The sequence below is a fragment of the Gallinula chloropus genome (genome assembly GCF_964237585.1).
Source record: "Gallinula chloropus genome assembly, chromosome: 19".
NCBI lineage: Eukaryota > Metazoa > Chordata > Aves > Gruiformes > Rallidae > Gallinula > Gallinula chloropus.
The window spans coordinates 9,086,368-9,100,836 of NC_140104.1; the positions used below are offsets into that span (position 1 = coordinate 9,086,368).

The 14,469-nt window shown below is 52.2% G+C and overlaps 1 protein-coding gene across 1 annotated transcript in view; it reads right to left on the bottom strand.

The window, feature by feature from the left end:
- Window positions 1–14,469, bottom strand: part of CLIP2 (CAP-Gly domain containing linker protein 2) — a 53,923-nt gene that overhangs the window by 25,144 nt on the left and 14,310 nt on the right. Inside the window, exons 2-3 of the mRNA XM_084272839.1 lie at window positions 13,298–13,836; window positions 2,474–2,598 (exon numbers count right to left, since the gene is read on the bottom strand). Coding sequence (XP_084128965.1) covers window positions 2,474–2,598; window positions 13,298–13,836 — 664 coding nt within the window. The remainder of the gene's footprint in view (window positions 1–2,473; window positions 2,599–13,297; window positions 13,837–14,469) is intronic.

Consider the following 14,469-nt stretch of genomic DNA (forward strand, 5'->3'; position numbering starts at 1 on the left):
AAGCTCCAGTGTCCAAGGCCTACATGTTTCAGACTACGTGAAAGCAAAGGTTGGAGCAGTTCAGTGGGCAAAGGCTCCCACAGGAGCAGGAGCAGAGAAGGAAGAACAGTAAAACAAGCAGGTAAAGGTGAATATATTGGAGATGATAAGTGTAACGTGCTTGTCTCCGTGGAGGAGACCAAAAATCAACCTCACCAGCACCTTTCTAGTCTCCTGAGCAGACAGGAAACCAGAGGCAGCAAACCTCAGTGTCTCTGTACACAGAGAGGGGCTCACCACAGCGATGTCCTGTCCTCTTGGGCACTGCTACTGACCCACAGCCTGCAGACAGCCCCCACCAGAGCCCTGCACTGCCTGGGGAACCCTGTCCCTTCAGCCACCCCGTGATGACATTCAGACCTAGAGCTCCTTCCTGCACCTGCAAGATGTGGGCAACCCTCCACACACCTCAGGTACCAACTCAACTGGAGTTGCTGGCTCTTTGGACTCAACTCTCCTTCCAAAGCAGACCAGACTGTAGCAGCAAGCACCACTCTCAGCAGCCAGGCCAAGGATGCTCACTAGGTGGCAACAACCACCAAAGCTGGAGTGTCTCCGAGTCCTGCACCATCTCTGCCCACACTGATTCTGGCAGGACAAGCTCAGGGCATCAGGAATGTCACAGGACCACCATGGGGAGGACTGTCTGAGGGGCGCCTGCATGCACCAAGGGAGTTGGTTTTACTTGGTTGGCTTCTCCTCCAAAACACTGCCCCTGAAATTGGCACACACTATGGGAAAATCAGGAGGCTGGATGATGGCTCAGAGGACAGACAGGGACAGTGCTGTGAACCTGTAGCCAGATCCATGGTGGACCAGGAGCTGGAGAGTCCACATGTACCACTGCTGTATCAGCTAGTGTTCACTATTGCTAGAAGATCTGCCAAATCAGCATGGACACAGGGGGCAGGGATGCCTTACAGCCTTGCCTCCATCTCCCCTGGTCAAACCAAACCTCTCCATTCACTCCTGGTCTCCGAGAGCTCAAGTTTTCCTGCTCTGGGTAAAGTGTGGAATAAAGGAGAAGCCTGGCAGAGACAGTGGGTACCACAACCACCTCAGCCAAGGCGTAGCAGTTTCAGAGGACAGGTGACTTCCAAAAGCTGGATTTTCAAAGCACAGCAACAGAGGTGTGGGGACAAGAGGCAGAGCACCCTTACACTCACATCTGCCTTCCCCATGCCCAGAGACAATCAATCATTTGCCAGCACCCTGAAGATGAAGCTTAGAGATAATGTGTAGCATATGATAAAGAAAGCAGGGACTTGGATTCAGTCCATGACTTATTCTCTACCATTCCAGGCTTTTTCTCTTGAGAACAGGCTGGAAGTCGGCCATCTGCTGCTGATCATTTGCTGCTTGCTTGTCCTGACATAGGACAAAGCAGTGTTTCTCTTATTTTAAACAAAAACACCTGGCTGCTGGACAATCCAGCCTGACCAAACACAAGAAACCTTTATCAGAGAACCCGAGATCTAACAAGGGAGGAACTCTCAGCTCCTCAGCTTTAAAGTGAAACCTCACCTCTAATGTGAGGTTCCCTGGGGGCTGAGAAAGACAATGGGATCCTGGGGGGCATCAAGAGGAGTGTGGCCAACAGGTCCCTTCCAACCCCTGTGATTCTGTGATTCCCCTAAGAAGTGCCAAGGAAGCAACAGCATTTACCTCTCAAGGAGCTGTGAAGGTTGAGGAATCAGACCCCACCTCTATCTGAAGCAGGGTCAAAGTGCTGCTGTATAACTCACATCTGAACATCCCCTAAGCTCAAGATCTGAGGGTGGTCATTCCCTTACCTAACTACCACGTGAACAGAAACAGCCTCCCAAGGAAGCCTACAAGATGTCCCTGCCCAGTTCTGTAGATACTAGCAAGGGTTTTTTTCCCCAAAGAGAAAACAGTGGAGGTGCCTTTGGAGTCAGAGGTGGCAAGAGCAACAAGCAAACTGCTGTCACATTACCGCATCAGCGCAAGGACAGACAATGCCACTGACTGTTCTTTCAGATCACTGGAAATTTGTCCCCAGAAAGAACAGAACAAATATAATTAAGCTGAGGGGGTGGGGAAAGGAAGAAAAAAAAAAATCAAATCTTTATCTTCCATAGTTCTGAGTTAGAACACAAAGAGAAAGACTGTGAAGGGAACGTGTGGTAGACAGCAGAACTAATACCATCACAGAATGGGTGTCTAGCAAAACCTACATCCCACTGCTCTCTCCTGTTCCCTGAAGCCACTTGGGTTACTTCTCCACCAACGTTACCTGATCCATCTTTAAGATGCTCCAGGTTTCTATCCATCTCCCTGCAAAGCTATCCCACAGCCTGCAGAGCTCAAGGCTCTTCCAACCTGCAACACCCAACCAAACCCAGCCCTACCTCTCCCGCCCCAGGAGGTGTGGAGGATGCTCCGTGCCCCAGCCGGGGCTGAGTCACAGTACCTGGTGCCAGCAACCGCCCCGTCGTTCTTGCCCAGGGGCTCGTCCAGCTCCACACCACACCACTCGCCTTTGGCAAAATCCGTCTCTCCCACGTAGCGCACAACTCCTGTCTTTGTCCCACCGACCTGTCGGGAGAGAAGATGTTGCACATAAGATGCTGAGGGTTAGAGGATGGAAGCTGGAACCATTATGGAGGGGGGGTTGTGGGGGGAAAACATCTGTATTTTCACAGAATCCCAGGGGTTGGAAGGGAGCTGGAGAGCTCATGGGGTCCAACCTCCCTGCCAAAGCAGCTCCCCAGCTCATATTGCACAGGGCGGCGTCCAGACGGGGCTGGAATATCTCCAGACATGGAGACTCCACAACCCCCTGGGCAGCCTGTCCCAGGGCTCTGGCACCCTCACTGGGGAAAAGTTCTTCCTATGCTCTAACTTGCAGCCATTGCCCCTTGTCCTGTCTCCACAGAGCACTGAAAAGGGGCTGCCCATTTCCCCCTGCATCCCATCCTTCAGCTATTTATCAACATTAAGAAGGTCCCCCCTTAGTCTTCTTCTCTCCAGGCTGAACAGCCCCAGCTCCCTCTGCCTTTCCTCAGAGGGGAGATGCTCCAGGCCCTTCATCATCTCTGTAGCCTCCTCTGGACTCTCCCCAGGACATCCCTGTCTCTTTTATCCCAGGGAGCCCAGCACTGGACACAACACTGCAGGTGGGGCCTGACCAGGGCAGAGCAGAGGGGGAGGATCCCCTCCTGTGACCTGCTGACCACACTCCTCTTGATACCCTCCAGGATCCCATTGTCTCTCTCAGCCCCCAGGGCACACTGCTGGCTCATGGCCACCCTGTCATCTACCAGGACCCCCAGGTCCTTCTCCACAGAAGCAGCGGCTGTTTCGTGCCTAACGAAGCCAGGACAGATAGCTTCCATATCAAGTTCTCCTGGCACTAAGGATGTCTCTCCAATAACTACATGCAAGTTGATGAACTGGCACTTCTGGGCCTGCCTGCCTGGGAGATGTCAGAACAAATACAACAGAAACCTATTTCAAGGCATCAGCTAATTGCAGGCAGCTCCTCGCCTGGCCGTGAAGGAGCAGCTGACACACGCCTCCTGCAGAGAACTGCAGACTGCACCAAGGGGGTTCAGGCCTCCTGTGCTCTTTCAGCTGGGATGAGCTGAGCCAGGAAGGTGCTTGTCCCTTTTTGGCTTGTTCCCACGCTGGGTTTGCTTGGACACAGCAGACAGACCTGGTGCTTTGTACAGAGAAGCCCTCTCCCTGCTTTACCTACATGTCCTACGTGAACTCCTGGCACTAATGTGTTTCGTGGGAGAGGGTCTCATCTCACTGCCAGGCTTCCAGCAGCACAGGCTGGTTTCCCCTCCATGGAGAAATGAAAATAAATCACACCCTTTGCCCCCATATGTACACCTAAAGCTTTGGGCATGCTGAGGGGACTCAAGGAGAGTGTAAGTCAAGCAGGTAGGAAGCTGTGGTTTGTTCACTGCTAGGAGAGCACATTTCACCCAGCAGCAACTGCCTTTGCACTAGAAGCTCCTACTTAGATACTCAGGCTGAGGAAAAAAAGATGGACAAGTGGGAGGGTGGCTCTAAAGGTTTGTACTTCACCTAAATCAGTGTAGGAGTTAAACCTTTTTTTAGCCTGTCTTTGCTAAAGCCTAGGTTCAAGGAAGAAAACTTGAAAAGTAAGTTTAAAATGAAGTTTGTGGCTTTATCTTTAATGATTTGTGGTTACTACTTTCCTTTGTGTAAAGCTCCACATAAACAGGTAGCAACAGAGCAATAAACTCCTGCAGAAACCAGTGGTAGCTGAATGCAGGAACCTCCAGTTCTGTGAACTCCTGGATAGGGATGTTACACATTCACGAACTCTGAATCCCTAAAAATGTTGAGAATGGCTTATGCAGAGGAGAAGGAGTTTTCCCAGCCCCAAAACAACTGCACCTGAACTGACAGGAGAATAGGGCTCTGAAGTCTGGGTCCTACCTCACATGCTGGGAGGCTGTGCTGCAGCATGCAGCTGGAGTTGAGCTTTTGTCACTTCCCTCTCTGGGGATTCGAAGCTCTGCTTATGGAAAAACCTATGTGGATGTTCTTCTCTTTGCTATAGCAAGGAGGAAAATCTTGAACAGCAGGAAAAGCATCCCAAGAAACCTTTCTGGCCCTGCACTGCATCCAGGAGTAAGAAGCTGGTTGCAGTAGGAGGCAGTTGCAAAGCTGCAGATTCCAACAGCTGCGGTACAATTCTTTCCCTATCGCAGTGGAATGGCAGTTGAACCCTCCTTTGGTTTATTTGAGTTTATACAGATACAGTCTTTTAACATTAATGCAGTGAGTTAGTGCCATTCTAACATGTTTCTTGAGCTGCAAGTTGAATTCAACACTGTGTAAGTCATCTCACCGTCATTTCTAGGGCTCTATCGCTGCTGGTAGGTGCTCTAAGGGTTTCTTAATTGAACTTTTACAGTTATTGAGATTTCCTTTACCAAACCACCAGGTCTTCTGACTCCACAGAGCCTCAGGTAAACACCTTAAAAACCTCATGTCTGGGGCCTCAGGAATGGGGCAACACTTCTCCATCCACTATATGACCGCTCCAGCTGCATCCCCATAGATACTATTCATTTCCAGAAAGCTTTTACTCTCAAGTTCTTTTCTCTCCTGTTTAGAAACCAGTCCTTCTGACTTAATACACACATTATCTACTTCTGCCATTATCAAAAGCACACAGTAGGAGTGCAGCTCACACTCCTGTCTGAAAGGTGTACGCTAGCAAAGATGCTGAGCATGGGTCAGGTCTATCCCTGCCCCACAGAGCGATGCAACTCTCTGCTTCCAAAGCTAAGTATTTTCTTGTTCCAGCACTAATTATTCTGACAGGTTTCTATAAAATACACCCTCACCACACAGCATTATCTTCTCCCCCCAAGTCAGACTGGACACATCTGCGCTCCGAAGCTGATACGGGACTGTCACACCAGCACTCAACCCTCCTGCTGAACCTCCCGCCTTTTGGCAGGCACACAGAAACAGACCCCAGAAAACTCATTTGACTCAGACATGCAGATTTATTCAGGCCTGATAATCTGCTAATGCTGCTAAAATAAATAATGGGGTTTGGAGAAAGCCAGCTGGCAGGTCGGAACAGCCTTGTCACAACAGAACAACATTTGTTTCTATCAGACTGTACAATAAAGGAGAGGCATCGCCTTGGAAGGGGGCAAGATCAGCCTGTGAAGACAGAATCCCAGGGGTTGGAAGGGAGCTGGAGAGCTCCTGGGGTCCAACCCCCCTGCCAAAGCAGCTCCCCAGCTCATATTGCACAGGGCGGCGTCCAGACGGGGCTGCAGTATCTCCAGAGATGGAGACTCCACAACCCCCTGGGCAGCCTGTCCCAGGGCTCTGGCACCCTCACTGGGGAAAAGTTCTTCCTATGCTCTAACTTGCAGCCATTGCCCCTTGTCCTGTCCCCACAGAGCACTGAAAAGGGGCTGCCCATTTCCCCCTGCATCCCATCCTTCAGCTATTTATCAACATTAAGAAGGTCCCCCCTTAGTCTTCTTCTCTCCAGGCTGAACAGCCCCAGCTCACTCAGCCTTTCCTCAGAGGGGAGATGCTCCAGGCCCTTCATCATCTCCATAGCAACACTGCAGGTGGGGCCTGACCAGGGCAGAGCAGAGGGGGAGGATCCCCTCCTGTGACCTGCTGGCCACACTCCTCTTGATGCCCTCCAGGATCCCATTGTCCCTCTCAGCCCCCAGGGCACACTGCTGGCTCACGGCCACCCTGTCATCTACAGGGATCCTGGATGACCCGGGAGGTTGGCAACAGTGTGGTGTAACTCATGGTAGCTCCTAGCCACCCCTTCCAGCTCAGTACCCCCCAGACCACAGACCATGGTACAGAGGACAGCTCCTCCTGCACCATGACTGCCACCATCATAGCAGAGACTGGCTGATTTCCATCCTGTGAACACCTCAGCCTGCCACTAGCACCAGTCACCAGTTTCCCTAAGGAAACCTCCCTGCACACCTCCAACTTGCTCAGCAGGCAAAGAAGAGCTCACAGGACAACCCCTCTCTGCTGCTGCACAGCGCAGAGGCAGCCTGGCTGCCTGTGAGCTCAGGTCAGGCCTGCCACGGCTTTGGGGGCTGCTGAGTTGAGTTCAGAAATGAGCAAGACTCCCAAAGTTTTGCTGAGCAGCTCTTCAACAGTTACCCTACCAAAGCTATTCCTGAGCTTCTTCGTGTCCAAGAGAATGGGATTCCACCCAATGGGAAGTGTTAACAGTTTTACTTACATTTGGTTTGGGGAAGAAAACCCCACAAACCTACAGAAAAATGACAAACAAAACCCAGCTCAAAATAGCTCTTTCTGGAGGCTCCTCAAACCACAAACAACACTGGCATAGCAATAGAGGATTTTTTTTCTTCTGGAGAATGTTTTGACCAGCATTGACAATCCAAGTCTCTCTCTTTCAGGACACTTACAATCTACTTTAAACAAACTCATGGGGGTCCACCCCATCCAGCTAGATCCAAGCAGCCTCAGAGCCACACATCTCCGGCCTCTGGACCGAAGTTTCTGCCCCAGCTCTGATGCCCTCTGCACGCCTTTGACTAAAGATCAGCTTTCTGATCTGGCCTTCCCCCAGAGAAAGATCTCCAAAAGTCCCAAGAGACAGTTTGGCCTTGACCTTCAGCACAAAACAAAGCCAGGAACGTTTAACAGGTCAGCATCCTCACCGGTGATCAGAGCAGCAGCGTGTGCCCACGGGACGCGCACACGCTGGCCGCGCTGTGCCTGACATCATGTTCCACTGTGGTTTCCTCATCCAAATGACAAAATTGGATTCAGACCAGTATCCCAGGGCTGAAGAGACAATGATGTTAATCCTTCCAGACACTGTCTTCAGCAGAGCTGCTAATATATCATTTAAACAATTGACTGAATTAGCACCAGGCTGTATCTCAGTCTGGCTGCTGCAAGTCAGCCCCATCCAGCCCACGGCTGCTCCCTTCCACTTCCATCCTCCCTGCTCGCCCCACAGCAGCTTCTTGCTCACAGTAAGAACCTCTGCACATGCCTGTGGGCAGCACACAGCTTGCAATATGCTCGGATACTGCTTGGGGAACAAAGAGAAGTGAAATTTTAAGCATCATTCTTGCCAAAGAGGAATGGTTCCCACCACATCACGCCCAGTTCAGGACTCAGCAAGGGCTGTAGGTGCTGCTTGAGCAGAAACCCAGGCACAAACCACAGACACGACAAGGTGCTGTTGGCTTAAAGTTCTCATTTACCCATTTAAAATGTATACATAAAGCATATAGCAGAGGACACTGCTGCTGCCCAGAGGGTTAAGGTGGGAACTCCAAGCGCCCAGGTATGGCACAGCGACTGCCTCCTCCACAGGGCTCCCATGTCTCGTGCCAGGTCCTGGGGGAGCCTGTGGAAAGGAGAGGATAGGGATGGCAGGGAAAGGGCAGGCAGGATGCTTTCTTTGCACTGAAAGTAGTTGGAGACGCTCAAAGAGAGTTTGAGTGAGCTGGGGCTGTTCAGCCTGGAGAGAAGACTAAGGGGGGACCTTCTTCATGTTGATAAATATCTGAAGGATGGGATGCAGGGGGAAATGGGCAGCCCCTTTTCAGTGCTCTGTGGGGACAGGACAAGGGGCAATGGCTGCAAGTTAGAGCATAGGAAGAGCTTTTCCCCAGTGAGGGTGCCAGAGCCCTGGGACAGGCTGCCCAGGGGGTTGTGGAGTCTCCATGTCTGGAGATATTGCAGCCCCGTCTGGACGCCGCCCTGTGCAATATGAGCTGGGGAGCTGCTTTGGCAGGGGGGTTGGACCCCAGGAGCTCTCCAGCTCCCTTCCAACCCCTGAGATTCTCTGTGACTCTGTATCATCTGTGGACACCAGGACTGGCTTTTCAGGTGAGTGGAGAAAGAGGCAGTGAGGAATTACAGAGCAGTCCTCCCTCTGAGAAGCTAGAGGAATTTTTATATTCTTCTACACCCAGCCACTTCTCTCTGTGCCCTCCCCTCTCCACAGCACCCGTCAGCACTGCACAGGGACAAGTCTGACAGTGCACACGTATCTTTCAGGCACCAGGGAGAAAATGATGTCCTGGGGATGTGGTGTAAGGGGAGAGCCTGGAATTACCACATCCCCTCCCAGGGCTGCCTCCAGTACCAGGTCTGCCCACGTTAATAACACAGCTTGCTCCACACAGCCACCTGCAACTCCTATTTAATGACAGGTACTGAATGCAGATCACCTAATGTGGTTCAACACTGCCAAGTGTGAGGTGTTGCACTTGGGCTGGAGGAATCCCAGACATATTGACAGCCTGGGAGAAGAGCTCCTGGGGAGCAGCCCTGCTGAGAAGGACCTGGGTGTGATGGGGGATGAGAAACTTCCCATGAGCCAGCAGTGGCTCTGGCAGCTGGGAAGGGCGATGGGATCCTGGGCTCCATCAGCAGAGGGGTGGCAGCAGGGACAGGGAGGGGATTGTCCCTCCAGGCCTGGAGGTTGGTGTCCCTGCCTGTGGCAGGGGAGTTGGATCTCTGTGATCCTTGGGGTCCCTTCCAACCCAGATCAGTCTATGATTCTATGCCAAAGGCTGGGTTCAAATGAATGGCTAGGAGGGTGTGTAGGGCACAAGAAGCCCCCAAGGGTTAAGGCAGACATAGGGCAGGGCTCTTGCTTTGAGCTATTCAATTCCTCTGGGTTTCATGCAGTGACAGGGCACACTTGCTCCTGTGGCACCTTGCTGCTGTGGCACAGAGTCGTGCTTGTATCCCACCCCACACATGGGCAACAATCTTCTGTGGTCAGAAAGAGCTTGGACTAGGAGACCTGAGGTGTTTTCCTGTCTCTTGAATCCTGCACAGCAGCTGGGAGGCTGCACTTCCCACTATCCTCCCCAGGGACAGAGATCCCCTGTTCCCACGCTCCCTGCAAGAGCTCAGGCTCTGCTGAGCTAGCTGTGCTCTCCATGCTGACTCAGCATCTCCTGGTCTCCTTAGGGACCCAGTTGAGGCCCTTCTGATGGAAAGGATTCTCCACTCAGGTAGTTAAAGGCTTTCTGCAGCTTCAGGCTGGGGCAGGATGGTGCAGGGAGGGATGCTGAGGAGGAGGCCAGAATTAGCTTATTCATGAGAATTTGCTGTCATTTGCCAGAAGCCAGAGGCCATAACACACCACAGGCAAAGGCCATTTTGCAGCATATGGAAGAGAAAATGATTAAAATCAAATGTTTGCTCAAGGAGGGAGCCCAGATCCCATTTCCAGCAGCCCAACCTGCTGCAGCAGCAGTCCTGCCTGTCTGTCAGCAGAGCATCCCTGCCAGTCCTGCTTCAGCTGCTCCAGCATCTGTTCTGGCTTGGGGCACCAAGCAAAATGACAAACCTAGAACCCATCTGAGGTGGGTGACACCCCATGGCAACAGCATCAATCAGCCCCTGGGATATAACCCAGCCCTTCAACACCCTTGTTTAGTACTACATTTCAGCAGTGAGGAGTGCAACCCAGCTAGGATGGCCAAAGGGCAGGATGTTTCTGTTAAAGGTTGTTTTATCCTTTTAAATGACTTTTCATTTAGACTGATGTACAGTCACCACCTTCCCAGCCCTCTTCAGAAAGCAACCACATCTTGGGAGGAAAAAGCTCAGCTGCTGAGAAAGCCTCCCCCAAAGCATGCAAGCCACGTTTTCTGAGGCTAAAACCACAGCAGAGATTCCTCCCAAGCAGAAACTGTTCCTCTGCTCCACTGCTCTGTTTCCATCCCTTCTTGCCCTGGAGAAAGGCACCAAGCCAGCCCCACGTTCTCAGCAGCCCTTCAGCCATTATCATACTTTTGGAAAGCTCTGCTCTTACTAAAGCAAAGGTTAATTGTTCCACATTCATTTGCCAGGCTTCAGGAGATGAGTCCTCCAATATCAGGGCTGGTGTTTCATCTCTTTAATGCAATTTTTGTATCTCTGGGAAAAAAAAAATCCGAATGAGAAAGTGCCAGAGGCAAACACTGCCTAATTCTCCTCCTGGAAAGCTTCTAATGGGAAACTTGAAAGTCCCTTTTTGCAACTGCTGCAGAGTCAGGAAGGGTCTCAGAACAATGTCACTGAAAAGCACAAATGTCTTCAAGCTCTAATGGAGACTTTAATGTAAAGTCCAAGCAAGCCACCAGCAGGAACGGAGTGGGCTGCAGGGCAGGTGGGGAGCAGTCTGGGAGGGACCCCTGCAACCCCCCCGCGCCATCCGCCAGCGCTCGCAGACAACACACAGCCTGCCTCTCACTTGGAAAGCATTCGGTGGCTGCCCAGAGAGGGGGTGGGTGCCCCATCCCTGGGGGTGTTCCAGGCCAGGCTGGAAGGGGCCCTGGGCAACCTTGTGTAGCTCCAGGCCTGGAGGTTGGTGTCCCTGCCTGTGGCAGGGGGGTTGGAACTGTGTGATCCTTGGGGTCCCTTCCAACCCAGACCAGCCTGGGATTCTATGATCCCATCTGCCTTAAAGCCACTCTCAAATAAAAAGAGAATCTTCCCAAAAAGCACAGATGAAGACTAATAAAGACACCTGAAAGCACAGCAATCCACAGAGGACAAAAGCAAAGATTTACTCAAGGTATTTGAGGCAACCCAGAATCTTTGTTTACATATTCCAACCCCAAACATGATTAACTGACATCTCCATTACTGGAAAGAAACATCTGCCAAGCCAAGCACATGGTACTCAACCATAACAGCAAATTATTTCCTCTTGTTGTCATTATCTGGGGCCTTTTTCCTGGACCTCTACCACTGCCAGCAAACAATTCCTGGTGTTTCCCTAGGCTGAGTGCTCCTGCTACAGCCAGCAGGATGCTGAGCTCACTCCAGATTTGCTCTTCTGGAGCTATTTATTACACTAACAAATCACAGCACAGATTTTATCTTCTAAAACATCCGGGGTGGGTAAGTTAGCAGGCAGGGAGTGTGGGTTTCTAGGTATGCACCTGCATTAAAACCAAACCAAAACACACCCCAGCCAAAAGCAAGCCCAAAGCCCAGCTTGGTGTGTGAGTGCATTGCTGGATTTGAAAGGTTATTTAAGTGCCTGACATGTGGACCTGACCAAACCTGAAATCCTCAGAGCAGATTGTGCCACATTAAGCTTTGGCTTGGAAGGCCCATGGGGTGCATTGTGGCCACTCAGTGTCCCCCCAGCCACCTGTGGGGCTGCAGAGAGCGAAAGAATCAACTTCATCAGCTTCACTGCAGCCTGCCCAGCACTGCTTCCAGAAGAAAGACCCACTCTCCAGCGCCACAAAGGACATTTGAGACTGCCCCACACCCCCTGCCCACACCCTTCCTTCCCATCGGCTGTGGACCCAAGGTTAGCAAACCCCTCCTTAACCAGCGGCACATTCCTCAACACTGCCCTGCTACCATCAGTGGTAATAGAAGCAGGTTGCCCCAAAGGGTAACACTCCATAGCTACATGGGAGCCAGACTGACAGGCTGCACAAAGACCAACCCTCTGCAACCCATCACCACTGACAGAACCACCCTGAGATCCAGGGATGTTACTGGGGACACCTCCAGAAGAGATCTGTGCTCAAACGCTTGGCTCTTCCCATGTTGGATATCACAGTCTGTTTCACACACACCAACCAAACCTGAACTCTCCTTTCAGAGCTGGAGAACAAAACTCAGTCTTCCTATTCTTTGATATGTTTTTTTTTTCCCCCCTTCTCCCCTGAAAGCTGCACTCCTTTGCTAGGACACAAATGGTGATGAGCTTGAAGGCAAGTGTCCAGTAAGCCATTCCTAGGGCAAGTGCAGCATTTCAGGATGAAGGCACCAGGTGCTCTTCAAACAACAGAAATCTGCTGTGGAGAACCCATCCATCAGCTCAGCGACCACTCCCAAAGTCACAGAGTCACAGAATCCCAGACTGGTCTGGGTTGGAAGGGACCCCAAGGATCACACAGTTCCAAACCCCCTGCCACAGGCAGGGACACCAACCTCCAGGCCTGGAGCTACACAAGGTTGCCCAGGGCCCCAGCCAACCTGGCCTGGAACACCCCCAGGGATGGGGCATCCACCCCCTCTCTGGGCAGCCCCTTCCAGCCCCTCACCACTCTCTCTGCAAAGAACTTCCCCCTAATATCCAATTTCAACCTTCCTTCCTTCAGCTTCACTCCATCCCCCTTCTCCTGCCAGTCTCTACCCTTTGAACAAGCTGATTCCCCTCCTGTTTCTCTGCTCCCTTCAGGGACTGGAAGGCTGCAATGAGGTCCCCCCACAGCCTTCTCTTCTCCAGGCTGAACCAGCCCAGCTCCCTCAGCCTCTCTTCGTAGGGGAGCTGCTCCAGCCCTCTGAGCATCTTTGTGGCTCCTCTGAACCCTCTCCAACAGTTCCCCATCTTTCTTGTATTGAGGCCCCAGCTCTGGACACAGGACTCCAGGGGGGCAGGGGGGCAGAGCAAAGAGGGACAATCCCCTCCAGCCCTTTCATAAAGACAATTACAAGTTCCTTTCCTGTACAGGAATTAGTCACAGCCAGTACACAACACTGCAGCACCTAAAAGGGGAGCAACCATCTAGGAGAGATTAATGCCAGTACTTGCAGGGTATGTACAACCATGTGCATCCCAACTGACAGCAAACACATGTCCAACGTGTCTTTGGCCCGGCCACCCCTAAGCCCCCACTGCACCCCACACTGTGTCAAGCACCTCTTTCCTCCTGTAGTCCTGACCAGGAAACACGGAGAGAAGGAACAAACTCCTGCCCTTTGCCTTTTCAGGGGAGCCCTGCCATCAACTCACCAGCACGCGATCGCCGAGCCGCAAGTCCTTCTCCCCCTTCTTCACAGAGCCGCTGTCCGAGAGGTTGGACCCCGACTCGTTGCCCGTCTTCATGGTGCTGTTCAGGACGCTCTCGCGCAGGGGGATGACGCGAGTGGAGAGAGGTGGGGTGGCCGTCCCCGAGTGCAGGGACAAGTTCTGAGCTGTCAAGGAGTCCACAGAAGGGGCGTCGCTCCCCGAGCCCTCGGCCACCGGTTGCCGCGTCAGCTTGGACGGTCGCGTGAATATCCCCTGCAGCGGCTGGCACTCGAAGTAGCGCACTCCACCCACGGAGCCATCGTTCTTCCCCACCGGGTCATCCAGAACAACCCCTGCCCACTGGCCAGGAGCAAACTGCGTCTCCCCAAGGTACTGGATCACACCTGGCTTCACTCCGTTTACCCAGACACGTTCGCCCACCACAAAGTCTCCCAGGAAATCATCGCCCACCTCGGCAACCTTGGAGCCCGACTTCTCAGCGCCGGCGGTGGAGGTGGTACCTTGCTTGTGTAAAGGTGAGCCTGTGAACCAAGGGAAAAGAGGGTTTGGTATAAGTAGAAATCCTAAAAAGGCAACTAAAACACTGGGAAAGGGCATTTAATAAACAAAACATCTGGGACCACGACTTAGTGGGAGGTTTACACCAGGTGAAGGTTAAAACCTGGTTACTCACACACCTCCCTGGCAGGAAAGTGTGCTGCCTGGTTTCTGGTCTCACATGCAGCACTGAACTGAGCCCATGTCTTCATCCCTCCCTCCTTACAATGGCCATGCACCCCAGTCCCGTTGCAGCACTGAGGGGTATTTCTCATGGCAGCACCGGTGCAAAGGAGCTCCAAAGGCCAGAAGCAGGGGTAGGTGCTTAAGGATTGAAAGGAGACCAAGGAACTGCTGCTTTGAAGAAAAATGCCAAAGTCATCCTTTCATCCAAAAAATAAAGTAATATAAAAAAAACCAATAAATGTGAGAGGCACTGATGTTTTAGTGCAGGTGCCAGAACTCCCTGTGTATGGATACAGGCACATGGTCCAAGTGTTTATAGAGTCAAAGAATCACAGGGGTTATAAGGAACCTGGAGAGCTCATGGGGTCCCACCCCCCTGCCAAAGCAGCTCCCCAGCTCATATTGCACAGGGCGGCGTCCAGACGGGGCTG